Source organism: Paramisgurnus dabryanus, chromosome 24, assembly GCF_030506205.2.
Source record: "Paramisgurnus dabryanus chromosome 24, PD_genome_1.1, whole genome shotgun sequence".
NCBI lineage: Eukaryota > Metazoa > Chordata > Actinopteri > Cypriniformes > Cobitidae > Paramisgurnus > Paramisgurnus dabryanus.
Genome location: NC_133360.1, coordinates 2,478,246 through 2,491,711, shown reverse-complemented (window position 1 = coordinate 2,491,711; position 13,466 = coordinate 2,478,246). Strand labels below are relative to the sequence as shown.

Sequence of the window (13,466 nt, the reverse complement as noted above, 5' to 3'; positions counted from 1 at the left end):
TTGCTTTAGTAATACGTGCAATTATAATATTGAGTCATAGCCGCAGCAAATTTAACTGCTCATGCTATCATGTATTTTGTTGTGCTATCTGTCGTTTTCTGTGCTTTTCACTGCTTCTATTTATGTAAAGCTGCTTTGAAACAATTGACTTTTGTGAAAAGCGCTATATAAATAAATTGAATTGAAAATTGAATTGAATGTCGGGTGTGCCTCATAAGCCTTGAAAAGTAAAGCCTCTGGCTCTTTGATCGCCCCCCAGTGGCTGGCTGCAGTACAAGTCATAAACCCCGCCCTCTCCATTGAAACGAATGGGACTCTGCTCTAAATAAAAAAATATTTACACTTCCAATAAAAGTTTCCGAAAGAAGGTTTTGGTCCTTTCAAGTAGTTGTTATCACGCTGATATATGTTCAAGTGTTCATTATTGTGGTAAGTTTCATTTTAGCTAGTAATTTAAGGCTATAGAAATGGGGCGTGTCGTAATGATTGGCGTGGTTGAATTGGTCGCGCGAACGGTTGGGTGGAAGTTTGATATTGCGGCTCCGCCTCTGGCTCCACGGACAATTCCTTCTGCGCATGCCTTGGCTCCAAACTGACGTTTTTACGTAACATGGCGGCGACCCTGGTCGGACATTTTTGGCTTCAATTCATTACAATGGTGAGAGGCGACGTTGCGTCGTCCATCTTTTTTTACAGTCTATGGTTCATGTCCAGATTTAAAAGAATAATAGTTCTGAAAAAAAGGTCTTGGAGAAAAACAATTTTCAGGTTTGAAATCCTGCTGTAAATGTAAATCATTTAATTTTTATGCATTTGTAATTTACCAGAAACATTTTAATAAATATTGATTGTTTTGTGTGTTCAGAAAAAAAGTGTTTTTGTATGTTCAGAAAAGTGTTGAAATTAAATGAAATATTCACAGAAAAATTTTAACATATTAAAAAAATGTATATGTTCAGAAAAGTTTTGAGATGTTCACAGAAAAAATGTATCACAAAAAATATATGCTATGCTATTTTTAATTTATGAATTTTTGTAATTTAAAGTGATAAAATAAATGGCATTTTTGTGACAAACAGTGTCTTCATTTTACAGTATACAAAATAAATGCAGTAATCCCTAGTACATTAGTAGTTATGAAATACAGTACTGTGATTATTACTGTAAAAGAGTTTACAGTAATTAAAATTTTACTGCTATTACATTTACAGTAAGAATACTGTGAAATGAAATACAGCAACTTACTTGCTAATTGCTGCCAGCAATGTACTGTATTTTTCACAGTATTCTTTTTACAGTGTATGATTTGTTGAAATAAACCAGAGTTCCAGGAGAGGCGGGTTTAGCGATTGGTTTCGGTCCCTGGAAAACAAAGCTCTGACGCTCCATTGAGGAAGAGAATCAGTCGTGTTCAAGTGGATAATAATGACCAGTTATCATGATCAGCTAAACATTGGATCCTCAAAAATATGCAAAGTTTGTGGCATAGACTCTCTAAAAGACGTCCAAGAGTTTTGCTTGAGGCAGTTAGTGGGGTCAAAAAGTTTGGTTCTCCAGAATTGCTTGTATGTGTTAAAAAGTGGAGAGATTTGCTTCAAATATATGTTTAAAGGTCTTGGAAAAGTCTCATTGGTGTGACTGTTGATGAAGTGCACAACGTTGTTCTATGGTGAGTAATGTTGTTTATTTAGATGCTATTCGGTTGGCTGGTTATTTCAATAACTGACTTGTTGCCAGCCGGCTCGTTATTGTGGGGAGTCCGAAACGTGACGCTAGACGAAACAAACTGTGATTGGTTGTTTGACATTTCGGTCAAACAGCTCGTGGGCGGGCTTTGTCCAGAAAAAGGAGCGAAAAAAACAAACCTTCAGTATTGAAGCATCTGGGTGACTCACTTAACACTTAACTCTTACACATGAGATTAAGATAGTATCTCTTTTATAAACCTCTATAAACCTATTTTATAAACCCATTCAAAAGATCAAACACATATTTTGATATGGCAAGCCACACATATGCTGTGTTGATGAAATTCATGCCTCCTCAGAAAAAAGTCACCGGCCAACACTGGCTATTGTATAATAATATGTTTGTAATGTTTTGTTCCCTTTCAATACGGTTCACTTCGCATTGCGTCAGTTGCATTGCTGTTTACTCCGCGATTGAAGCCTATTGGTAAACGTCTGTAAAAAATACAAACCAATGACGTTTGAGCCAGCGCGCGGGATGCACACGTCCTTATATAAGCGCGGGTCAAGCGTCAAGAGCTCATTAATTTTCTCCTTCAGCGCGAACCTCTCGCTGCTCCGAAGAAGAAGAAGCCTTACCTCGCCGTCGACACAAGCTCTGCAGCGGAATCCAGACCTAGCGTCTTCCCCTGCCGTTTTCAGGCTGAGAACTGAAGATAGCCTTCGCTTGCCGTGGTACGAGCCCTGTGCAGCGGACACATGCCTGACGAAGTCTCCCCTGCGGCCGCCCGGTAAGATCAATATTTTCTATATAAAGCTATAAGCTAAAAGAGCAGGCGCAGTTGTAATAGCGTCCAGCACAGCGGCTCGAGTGAGCCTCTCTGCTACGAATTCCTCTGAGTGCGTCACCGGTCTGGCACCTCCCACGCCGAGACCGCTCTCATATGCACGGCTGTCCTATCCATGTTTCGTGCTCCCCCTGCTGTTCCTCTCTCGCTGGGGCGAACACACGGCGAGCCATGAGACTAAGATGGATGCATACACAAGAACACACGGGCTACCCCCCCTGTGTTCTGTCACAACGGAGCCGTTCACAGAGTCCCTCGCTCCTCTCACAGTCAGTGGCGAGATCTCTGGCACACTCAAATGAATCCCCCCGAGTGCATTGGGTGAAACCGTTCATACGATGCATGGCTGTTCTATCTGTGTGGCATGCTCCCCTCTGCCGTTCCTCTCTGTAGAGATGAACAAGAGGCGGAGCCGTAGAACTAAGATAGATGCAGAGGACAAGCAAACACGGGCGGATCTGACCCCTGTTTTTCTGTCAAAACACAGCCATTCGCGCTCTACGCTCGCGGAGTCCCTCGCTCCTTCCCCCACAGTAGTGAGGTCTCTAGCGGCTTCTTAAGAGTCGGCGCGCTGTCTTACGGCTTCTTGCCTCTAAGTGCAGCTGTCTAGTGTTCAACGATTACACAGCTTCATGCCCCTCCCCTTCTGGAGCGGCGCAATCTCATTCGTCTGCTCGATAGGGCAAACACGCCGCTATTGGAGCACCAAGAACACTTATTATAAGAGCCTAACAACCGGCCTGAGTCTGTCTCACTTCAGTAGAGCTCACTATGTATGTCTGCCCTGTCATTCTCTGTGGCTTAGACGGAATCAGAGGCAGATCGAATTTGTTTGATAATAGGCTGAGGTCCGAACACCTCCCCTTTTCAGTCCCGTCCTATATCAGTGCGCTGAATATTGATACATTCTTATATACCACGTTTTTCTTCTGCCCTTTAATAAACGGCAAAACTGCGGGCCCCACGGCAGACTTCCTCGCTGTGGATGAGTTCAGCCTGACATCAAACTACCTAGATATACTGCTCTGCTGTGAGCCGCTCTGGTAACCACCACTACTGAGGCTTGTGCACCTGAACGGCTGAGCTCTGGTCTTACTCGAAGCATAGCTGCGTCGACAGAGAACAGCCTGCTGGGAGAAGAAGGGTTAAGTCGCGCCTCGGCTGGACTGCCCTGAAATGTCTTTGGTGTGCTCTGTTTATCCAGAAACATTCACACATAATACTGTCAGTTATACAACCTCACTGTAGTGGCGAACGGTATTGAATTCCTCTCTAAGAGCAATTTCCGTGCTTACTATACTGTGTATTGACACCCCACGGCTGTACTGTGTCTCTAAACACTTTTGCCTTACCGACAAGCAGTCAATATACGCACACACGGCCCGCTGTCCATAATTATATTGACGCTCGCCGAAAAAAACTCTGTTTGGCGATCCACTCCCGGGATACCGGGCTGGATTCTAAACAATAATTCAGACGTTTCTCGCTGAAATTTGCTCACAGCCCACCTCAGTTTTTCGCCACGATACTGACGGTGCAGGCAGGAACGGTCTTACTGCTGTTATTCCCTCTTCCTAGAGAAACGGCAGCCTCAGACTTTTTCATGGCTCCAAGCGTTTGATGACTCAAAGCTTACAGCCAAGCAGTTATGACGTTTTTCGGCTATATGGCTGGTTTATCAGTGGATCCGAAGATGCTCACACCTCCGCTCCGCTCCAATTCTCGGAGATATTAAGGGTAATATCAACCTCAAGTGACCTTGCTACCCGCCACAATAAGTTTTGTTTATGACGCTCGGAAAGCGAGCTGAACACCAAAGCGCGCACACAGTCAGACGCACGGCATCTCGTTTAAGACGGTCTCACTTACCCCTCTAACGAGCCCCAGAAAGCTGAATATCGTGGCATTCTGTTCATGAGACCACTTCAGTTTGACTAATAAGGTCCCACCCTGAGCTGACGGCCGGGAAGCTTATGCTTTAAGTTACACACGGCTGCATGAAGTGCTATCATTACGAGCTCGCCAGCATCTGCTGTGGGTTTAACACGCTTTACGACGGCAATCAGCCTTCGGCGCGTGGAACGCCCATTTGTCTCATATCAATCACCTTGTACTGTACATACGGTCCATTAAGGGGATGATTTTAGCACTGCAGCACTCTCGACCGTGTTATTGTGATAATGTGGTGGAGCAAACTATGAGCCAGACTGAGATCTCGCCCCTGTACAAGCTGACGAGTCATCTCCTTTATGAACTCATTGCATCGCTTTATAAGCTATGTTCAATCAGAGTGATAAGCATCTCGTGCTTAAACCACCAGGATGCAGACATATTAACCCGTTAAGATGGGTGTGTGGAGATTGCATCCGTGAGACACGACCTACATTACGTGCTTTATGACACGTTGACACGAGCTGCTAGGACCCCTTTCTTGAGGTGTCCTTATGCAAGTCTGATCTATTTCTGTCTTGTTACAGCGAAAAGTCTTAACCCCCCGCGAATTGTGGTGTGGAACACTTTTCTCCTCACTACAGAGGCTCGTGCACGGCGGCTCTCTCCTCTACGCTATATCTATGTGGCGGTGATAACAGCGAACCACGCTTTTACGACCGACCATTCACTTTATTCATAAGCCTGTCATTTTTCAGATGCGGACGGTGCCCAAGGCACAGCACTCTGGAACTGTCCAAGGTCCTGTATGACAGATACGTCTGACGTACCTCAGACGATCAGCTGTTCATCTGCGTCACAGATCACTCACTAGAGCACCTGTCAATACAGGTTATTTATGGATCGTTGAAGTTATCACCTCCCGTGACAATGATGCTCACTCGTGGTTAATCTACTCCATGTATGGATTAGCTCTACCTCGGGCATGGTCTTAGAGGTTTCTCATTTGACATTTGTGACACTGCCGGCTGGTCCCCGCCGTCCACGTTGTCAATTTTACAGCTTTGACATCCCTGCCTCAGGCATTACTGGGTTTGTTGCATTAAAGGTGCGCCCGTAAGCTCGCCTGTATGCACTATATGGTTTTTAATTATATGCATCCACCGTGCGCTTAGAGAAGCTCACATATGCACGCTATAAGATTTCGGTATACACTAAAGATGCGCTTGGAGAAGCTCACCTGTATACATGGCTGTGTTATCCTTTGTGACACATACATTGTTGTTCATCTGTGTACATTCACGGTGCGCTGGGTACCCACCGTTACGTTCATTAATCATATCTGTACACATTCACGGGCCGGCGCGTTCTGTGCACTGATTTATCTTTACGCATTCACGGTGCACTGAAGGGTGCACCCGTGTGCGCACAATTTATTATCAGAACACATGACGGCGCGCTCGAGAATCTTGCCGGCCTGTGCATTATAACACTCTGATTAATCTATAAGCATTCACGATGTACTCAAGTGTTCACCTGTGCCCGTGCAATTTATAGTCAATACACATTTACGGCGCGCTTGGAAAGCGCACCGATCTGTGCACTATAATACTACCTATATGCATCCTGATGCACTCGAGGGCGCACCTGGGTTCACACTATTGTGGTATCTGTATAATCCCGCGCTACGAACCGTTCTGCCGCATATTATAGTCAGATCGGCCGTTCGTGAGCTTCGCAGATCACTCACTACACGTATGTCTGTTGCTAACAGTGGTTATTTGGATGGATCGTTGAAACCATCGCACTGGCTCACACCCCTCTATGAGTTATGTCCTATATGTTAGAGCCCACTCTGCGCGAGTTTGGCTTCATCATGGACTTGGTCTATAGGGGTATCTATATTTGATATCTGCTACGCGGCCGGCTGGTCTTCGCCGTCTACGTTTGTCAGATTGTACAGCTTAGACGTTCCTGCCCTACGAGCGCAGGTTCTCTCGGCTCAATCATGCACGCTCATGCGTTTTATGTGTACACCACGTTGCGCTCAGCGAGCTCACCAACGTGACTCTGAATTTACTTATCTCGCACACCCGCGGCGCGCTCGCTGATCTCGCCGTCTTGTGCTATGTTATGTGCTCCCGGTGCGTTTTAAACCCCACCGTATGCGCATTAGCATTTTATATGGTGCTTACACTTTTGCTTTAAAGCTGTGAATATGCCGGGTATAGGGCCACACGCAGTGTCTCTCCGGGAAGGCACTTCAGTACGTTGTGTATGCACGGCGTGATGGGATTACGTTCCCCCATAGCGTCAGCAACTGACTCAATGGGAAGTGAACCGTATTGAAAGGGAACGCTTAGGTTACTCACGTAACCCCGGTTCCCTGAAATAACGGGAACGAAGCATTGCATCTCTTGCCGTGCTACAAACGTCTACGCAGCGAGTGTTATTCGGCTGCGCGCTTTAGTCGAGTAATAATGAGCTCTTGACGCTTGACCCGCGCTTATATAAGGACGTGTGCATCCCACGCGTGGGCTCAAACGTCATTGGTCTGTATTTTTTACAGACGTTTACCAATAGGCTTCAATCGCAGAGTAAACAGGAGTTTCCCCCATAGCGTCAGCAACTGACGCAATGCTTCGTTCCCGTTATTTCAGGGAACCGGGGTTACGTGAGTAACCTAAGCGTTATGTGTTCTGGTTGTGTTTTGGACTTTTACTTTGATACATCCTGTTCTGTTCTGGCTTTTATTTTGAAATTCATCATGCCATGTCACATTTCACACTTCCTGTCTGTTTTTGTAAATAGACCCCTTCACGGTTCACGTCACAGGCGGTTCCCACTGCGCATGTCGGGGTCAGAAAAGTCATTACAGCAGATTGAGTTGCGTGTTATTCGGTATCGTAAAAATGCCTACTTGAGCATTTACATCTGTGCATGCCACGTGATATGTCTGTCTGGTCCCTGGAACGTTATATTGACTTTGCTCTGTTGTTGTGTGGCTCACCCTTCAAAGTGGGTGTAGTGGATACACATCCAGAGTATTATAAAAACACGCCAAGCCATGTCATGCCTGTTCTGCCCATGCCTGTCCATGTCATGCCTGTTCTGCAAACCGATTTTTTACAATGCTCTAGATACAGTTTTATTAAATATTAAATACATATTTTAAAAACCCTTTCAGGCGGGTGTCTAGTTCGTTTTTTCTTATATGAGAGACTTGCGGAACCAGCAAAACACGGAACAGACTAAACACGGTGCCCAAAAATCTTGCCGTTTTATTGTTAGCGCTCCGCTAAAGATCCACTGATTCCGGTAATCCACTTCGTGTTTTCTCGCCCGCTCCGCAGCATCTCTGTGTCCACTCTCTGCCTGGAGAGCGAAGACGACAGTTTCCAAAGTTCGTTGCATTAACAGGTAGATTCATTACATTATATCAGTTGTTAAACCGCAGAATTAGTAATTTGTAAGTTTGTTTATGTATTTCTTCCGGTAATGATTTGCTGTCGGTGTTCTAAAAGTGCTAACAACTTAGCAAGCAAACAACAACAAAATATCCACATTCTTATTAACGTGTCAATGCTTGTCTAATGGATTTAATCTTCCCGATCAAATCTAAGTTAATATAAACACCAGTGTTGGGTGTAACTAGTTACAAAGTAACTAGTTACTGTAATAATATTACTTTTTTCAGTAACTAGTAGTGTAAGGCATTACCCGTCTGAAAATGGTAATATTATTACAGTTTTCCCGAGCTAGTTACTTTAGTTACATTCGCCAGTAGCACCTTCATCACACAAGGCACAAAACACAGAGAACAAAAGGGAAGGGGAGGTGGGCGTGAATGGAACAGTGATTGGTCTAAGTTTGGCACAAGGTATCATTTATCATCACCGATTGGTCGACACCCGGCAGCCAGCAGCACAGAGCGGCAGCGGCACACTCAAAGACAGATCGGGAAAATGGAAGCGTCAACAACGGCAAGCTCTTTTTCAGAGGAAGGTTCCCAGCAACAGAAAGCTACTTTCGACGGGTGAAGATTCAGTCATATTTTATTATGTTCAACGGAAGGAAAATAACTTGACGGTGAAGTGCACACTCTTTAATGTTTCTCCGAACGCTGTGCCCTGCGTCCGGTAGCGGGTAAGGAAGCCAGCATTTTCTTGGCCGTGGCTTGCCCAAATAAACATTCTTGTCCAGAAAAAAAATGTAACTAGTAATATAACTAGTAATATAACTAGTTACTTTCTCCAGGGAGTAATAAAGTAAAGTAAGGCATTACTATTTTTGAGAGTAATATGTAATACGTAATATATTACTTTTTTGAGTAACTAGCCCCAACACTGATAAACACTAAATTTGCTGTTGTTGGCACACTTTGTAGACAAAAAAAACACCAATGCCTTCACAAAATAATGACAGAGAACGGAAAGGGAGGCTGCTAAAGGCAGTTCAACATTACAAACATGGATTCAAAGCTCCATCAAGCCAGCAGGTAAATCATATTGAATATTTAGCAGATTGTCACACTTTAATTCTTGTTATTATATTTCACATTATAATCACATGTCTAAGTTGATGCTAGTAATATAACACATAATATTTATAATACTTTATAAAAACCATAAGTACCACTCCCCTTAGAGCCCTTTTTGGTTTGGGCCACTGCCTCATCTAGCATTTTCATTTTCTAAATGACTGTTGTCATTACAAATATATTCCAAAGAAAAGTGAATGGTTTATAAATAATTTTGGCATTAAGGCAAAAGAAGTTAAATTAAAGCTTTTCAACCTATGAAATATAGTTTTCACAGAGCTGTGTGTTTCTCTAGTTTTCTTGCTAAACAAATTAATTAATTGGTTTGTTTAGTTAATTTTAACACAATTATCAGCACACTAAGTTTTAAAAAAATATCCGGCCCGCACTTCGTGGCATTATTTACTATCCGGCCCTCAGCCTAAAATGAGTTTGACACCCCTGCTCTAGATGAACATTTACGTTTGTGTATGCCCCGCGATATGTCTGTCTTGTCTCTAGAACAATATATTGACTTTGCCCTGTTGTTGTGTGGCTCACCCTTCACTGTGGGTGTTGGAGATAGTGATGTGACATCTGAAGCGAAGCTCCGGAGCTTGTGTCGAGCAAAAAGGGGCATTCCTGATGAAGCCCCGATTTGAGGCTTGTAAACGAGGCCTCGTTTTCTGTTGAATACGTCATTGCTTCACTCTGAGTATCGCCTCCGGAGAAAAATGGTTCGAAACTCGCGCCTCTTGTGGGTTTTGCAGTGTTTGCATTGGTGTTGAGGTGTTGGTTGTACGTAGTGGCGAGTTTGTAGTGAGTTTGTATAGTTATCATTATATATCATAGCCTGTATTATATATTATATTAAACTTAGTTTAGACGATTATTAGAGTAAGTTATACATAGCCTAGGAAAGTAGATCATTTCGTTAAGTAAATTAGCATATATCTAGTTCTAATACCTATAATACGTAATTATTTGGCTATATATATTATGATATATATAGCCTATATTAGTATTATTTTTATTATTATATATAGTATTGCTGTTATTATTATTATTATTATTATAAGACTAGACTAGGAGGACTGAGGATCCATTGGGATATTGAAACAAACAGAAGCTCCAATATCCCAATTTATATAAGCTGGCACTGACCGTCTTATGTTGTCCAGCATCATCAGTGCCCTGTGAAAGGGTGTTTTCTAAGGTTTGAGAGGAGCTTTCTAAAAAGAGAAACCGCTTCAATCCAAATACTGTTAAAAAACTTTTGTTTTAAATAAAAACCAGTAAACACTTTTCCGTGTTGCAGTTTGCTGTTTCACACTTCCAGTCCCATAAGCATTGCACTATTGCATTCCCAGTCAGCACTGCACTCATAATAATTTATTTACACTCATTCGGGGCATTCACGGTTATCAATAACCCAAAGAACTACTGAACAGTTGAACACAAAGTTGTGTATGTATGAGTTGTGTGTACATAGGTTAACACAAGCAGAGTAAAATACTTTATTTAATACACAGGCAATAGAAAAAGCCCACATCATGAAAATTTGGTTGCTCAGAATGAATAGATTTGTGTGCAATACATTGCTTTCCACAGCAGGTGTCACTAGAGAGCACACTGTTCATGAGGCTTCGGGTAACTGAACCTTTTGGCGAACCAATGGGCTGGAAAGCCTCAGTGGTTCAGGAAGCCTCATTTGGCCATCACTAGTTGGGGATACAGCTCCAGTGAACATTCACCACACACCTACCCATGTCCTGCCTGTTATGCCCACACCTGTACATGTTATGCCTGTTCCTAAAATGGCCGCCACCATGCCTGTTCATAAAATGGCCGCCACCATGACTGATCATAAAATGGCCGCCATCCTGTCTGTCCCTAAAATGGCCGCCAATATGCCTGTCTCTGTACCTGCACCTGTTTTTGAGAGAGCTACTATCATTCCTGCACCTGGGTTTCAGAGAGCCATCATCACCACCACAACTGCACTTATGAGGGCTATTGTTCACCCTGCACCTGCCGTCAAGATGGCCGTCATGCCTGAACCGACTACCACAGAGGTATGTCTCATCGACTGTGTACTTCCTGAATTTGCCATGGCCCTGTGGTGCATTTGGTCTGCCTTCTGCTCTTTTGTTCCCTATGTTCCTCAAGACCCTGAATCCCATGACTTACCTGAATCACCGGAATCCTCGGGCTTGCCTGAACCGCCTGATTCGCCGGGTTCACCTGATTCGCCGGGTTCACCTGAGTTGCCTGGGTCTCCGGGTTCACCTGAGTTGCCTGAGTCGCCGGGTTCACCTGAGTTGCCTGAGTCGCCGGGTTCGCCTGAGTCGCCGGGTTCACCTGAGTTGCCTGAGTCGCCGGGTTCACCTGATTCGCCGGGTTCACCTGAGTTGCCTGAGTCGCCGGGTTCACCTGAGTTGCCTGAGTCGCCGGGTTCCCCTGAGTTGCCTGAGTCGCCGGGTTCACCTGAGTTGCCTGAGTCGCCGGGTTCACCTGAGTTGCCTGAGTCGCCGGGTTCACCTGAGTTGCCTGAGTCGCCGGGTTCACCTGAGTTGCCTGAGTCGCCGGGTTCACCTGAGTCGCCGGGTTCACCTGAGTCGCTGGGTTCACCTGAGTTGCCTGAGTCGCCGGGTTCACCTGAGTCGCCTGAGTCGCCGGGTTCACCTGAGTCGCCTGAGTCGCCGGGTTCACCTGAGTTGCCTGGCATAAATATGTTTAGTTTAATTGTATTCAATGTTAAGAAAATCAACCTTCACCTCACCCAGGCCCGGATTAAGAGTTTAGAGACCCCTGAACACAATATCCTGGTGTGCCCCATCATCACACAATTAAAGTTTAAAATTATAGGGTATTATTTGTTACAAACACCTCTATCTTATACAGGATTGACTTAAAATAGTCTAGAAACTGAAAATATTTCTTTACAAGTTGTGATTATAGGTTGTAACCTGTCAGTGCAGTGAGATGAATATGTTTGTAAATTGAGCGTCCAGCTTAATTGGTTACTGTAAGAATTAAGTGCGGCTCGGTTGTCTACTGTATGTAATGATCGATCTGAAAAGGGCAGAATCACCTGCGGTTTCTATTGCACATCACAGTAAGTTAATTAATTTATGTTTGATGCAATGAGATAAATAAACTGTAAACGTACAATGTATAAATAACAGTTTTCTGAATTAAATATATTTTTGTTTTTTATAACTGAAACTCATTTACTCACCAGAGAAAGCAACACTAAATTTTCTCTCTTTGGTGCCGCTGCTGTTCTTGATCTGAACTTTATAAACTCCAGTGTTTTCAGGTCTGATGTTTCTGATGGTGAGATCTCCAGTCTGATGGTTCATCTCCAGTTTGTCTTTAAATCTCTTATCAGTGTATAATGTATATTTATTAGTGTCTCCAGTGTATTGAGCTATACGCATGTCTCCAAATGTCCACAGTATCTCATAATCTCTCCGGATTTCAGTAACACAAGTGTCTAAAGTCACAGATTCCCCCAAGTTTCCTGTTCTGATCATCTCTTCATTTATATCAGCAGCACAGACTGGAGATGAGAGAAAAACGATTTTACTCATCAGTTTAAATACAAAGACAACGGTCTTATGTGACACAGCAAAGAGAAACTTTATATTAAAGAACACAAGTCTCAGTTCACTGTAAACATAAATCCACATCAGATGCTCAGGAAGTATAAAATGACAATTTAGTTTTTACATTTTCTTTATTTCTTTACATATTGACCCAGATTATGTTTTTTTATTATTAATTATTTTATTATTTATTATTAAAGTGGCATCTACCCAGATAGCAATTACATTCGGCCCGGATCCGTTTTAAGCCCCTTGCCTCCGTTTCTATCTCAGAGACGTTTTCTGATTGTGAAACAGATCCGTGCCAGATAGAGGTTTCAGCTCAAACATCAGTTCAGTATTTATATCATTTTACAGATCTGGCCCAGATCACTTTTCGCACAGGTAACCGAAAGACGTTAGCTGTGTCTGACACTGATTTGGTCCAGATCTGCAATACGAATCTGAGCCGATACTGACGATCAGGCGGTGCTGGATCGGCGCTGGCACATATCCGCAACCAGAGGTGTAAAATCCATGTGCCAAGAGTAAATGTCCTTTCCAGTATTTTGTTCCAGGATCTGCTAATTAGCACAATTTTTCAGCAGGAGGTGACCTCCTGGCTCGTTGGTGTTTTAAGCCCTCAACGAAGCCTTCAAGGCAGCGCTGCCTGGAAGGCACTCCCTGTGCCCCGAGCGTTTCAGCCAATCACAGCACTGGTGCTAGATATCGAGCCTTCCGCCTGCTTCTGGAAGTTCGAGCTCACCATTGGTCAGGTGAGTAGTGCAGATATGGTAAGATAGAAATGTGATCGATAATGAAATCCGCTCGAAATGTTTCAAGCGTTTAAGTGACGTGTTTCTGCGTTTTCACATGTTCGCAGCGCCACTTTCGTGCCAGTTTCATGCTGCGTCCGAAATTGCCTCCTACC

At 43.8% G+C, this 13,466-nt stretch overlaps 2 protein-coding genes across 4 annotated transcripts in view; one reads left to right on the top strand and one right to left on the bottom strand.

Annotated features, from left to right (window-relative positions):
* LOC135748239 (uncharacterized) overlaps positions 1–13,466 on the top strand; it is a 180,797-nt gene that overhangs the window by 31,254 nt on the left and 136,077 nt on the right. The window lies entirely within an intron of this gene.
* LOC135721136 (uncharacterized) overlaps positions 1–13,466 on the bottom strand; it is a 41,681-nt gene that overhangs the window by 6,814 nt on the left and 21,401 nt on the right. For all 3 annotated transcript variants that reach the window (XM_065243301.1, XM_065243300.1, XM_073813475.1), the window contains exons 18-19: positions 12,187–12,510; positions 11,136–11,666 (exon numbers count right to left, since the gene is read on the bottom strand). In XM_065243301.1, coding sequence (XP_065099373.1) covers positions 11,136–11,666; positions 12,187–12,510 — 855 coding nt within the window. The remainder of the gene's footprint in view (positions 1–11,135; positions 11,667–12,186; positions 12,511–13,466) is intronic.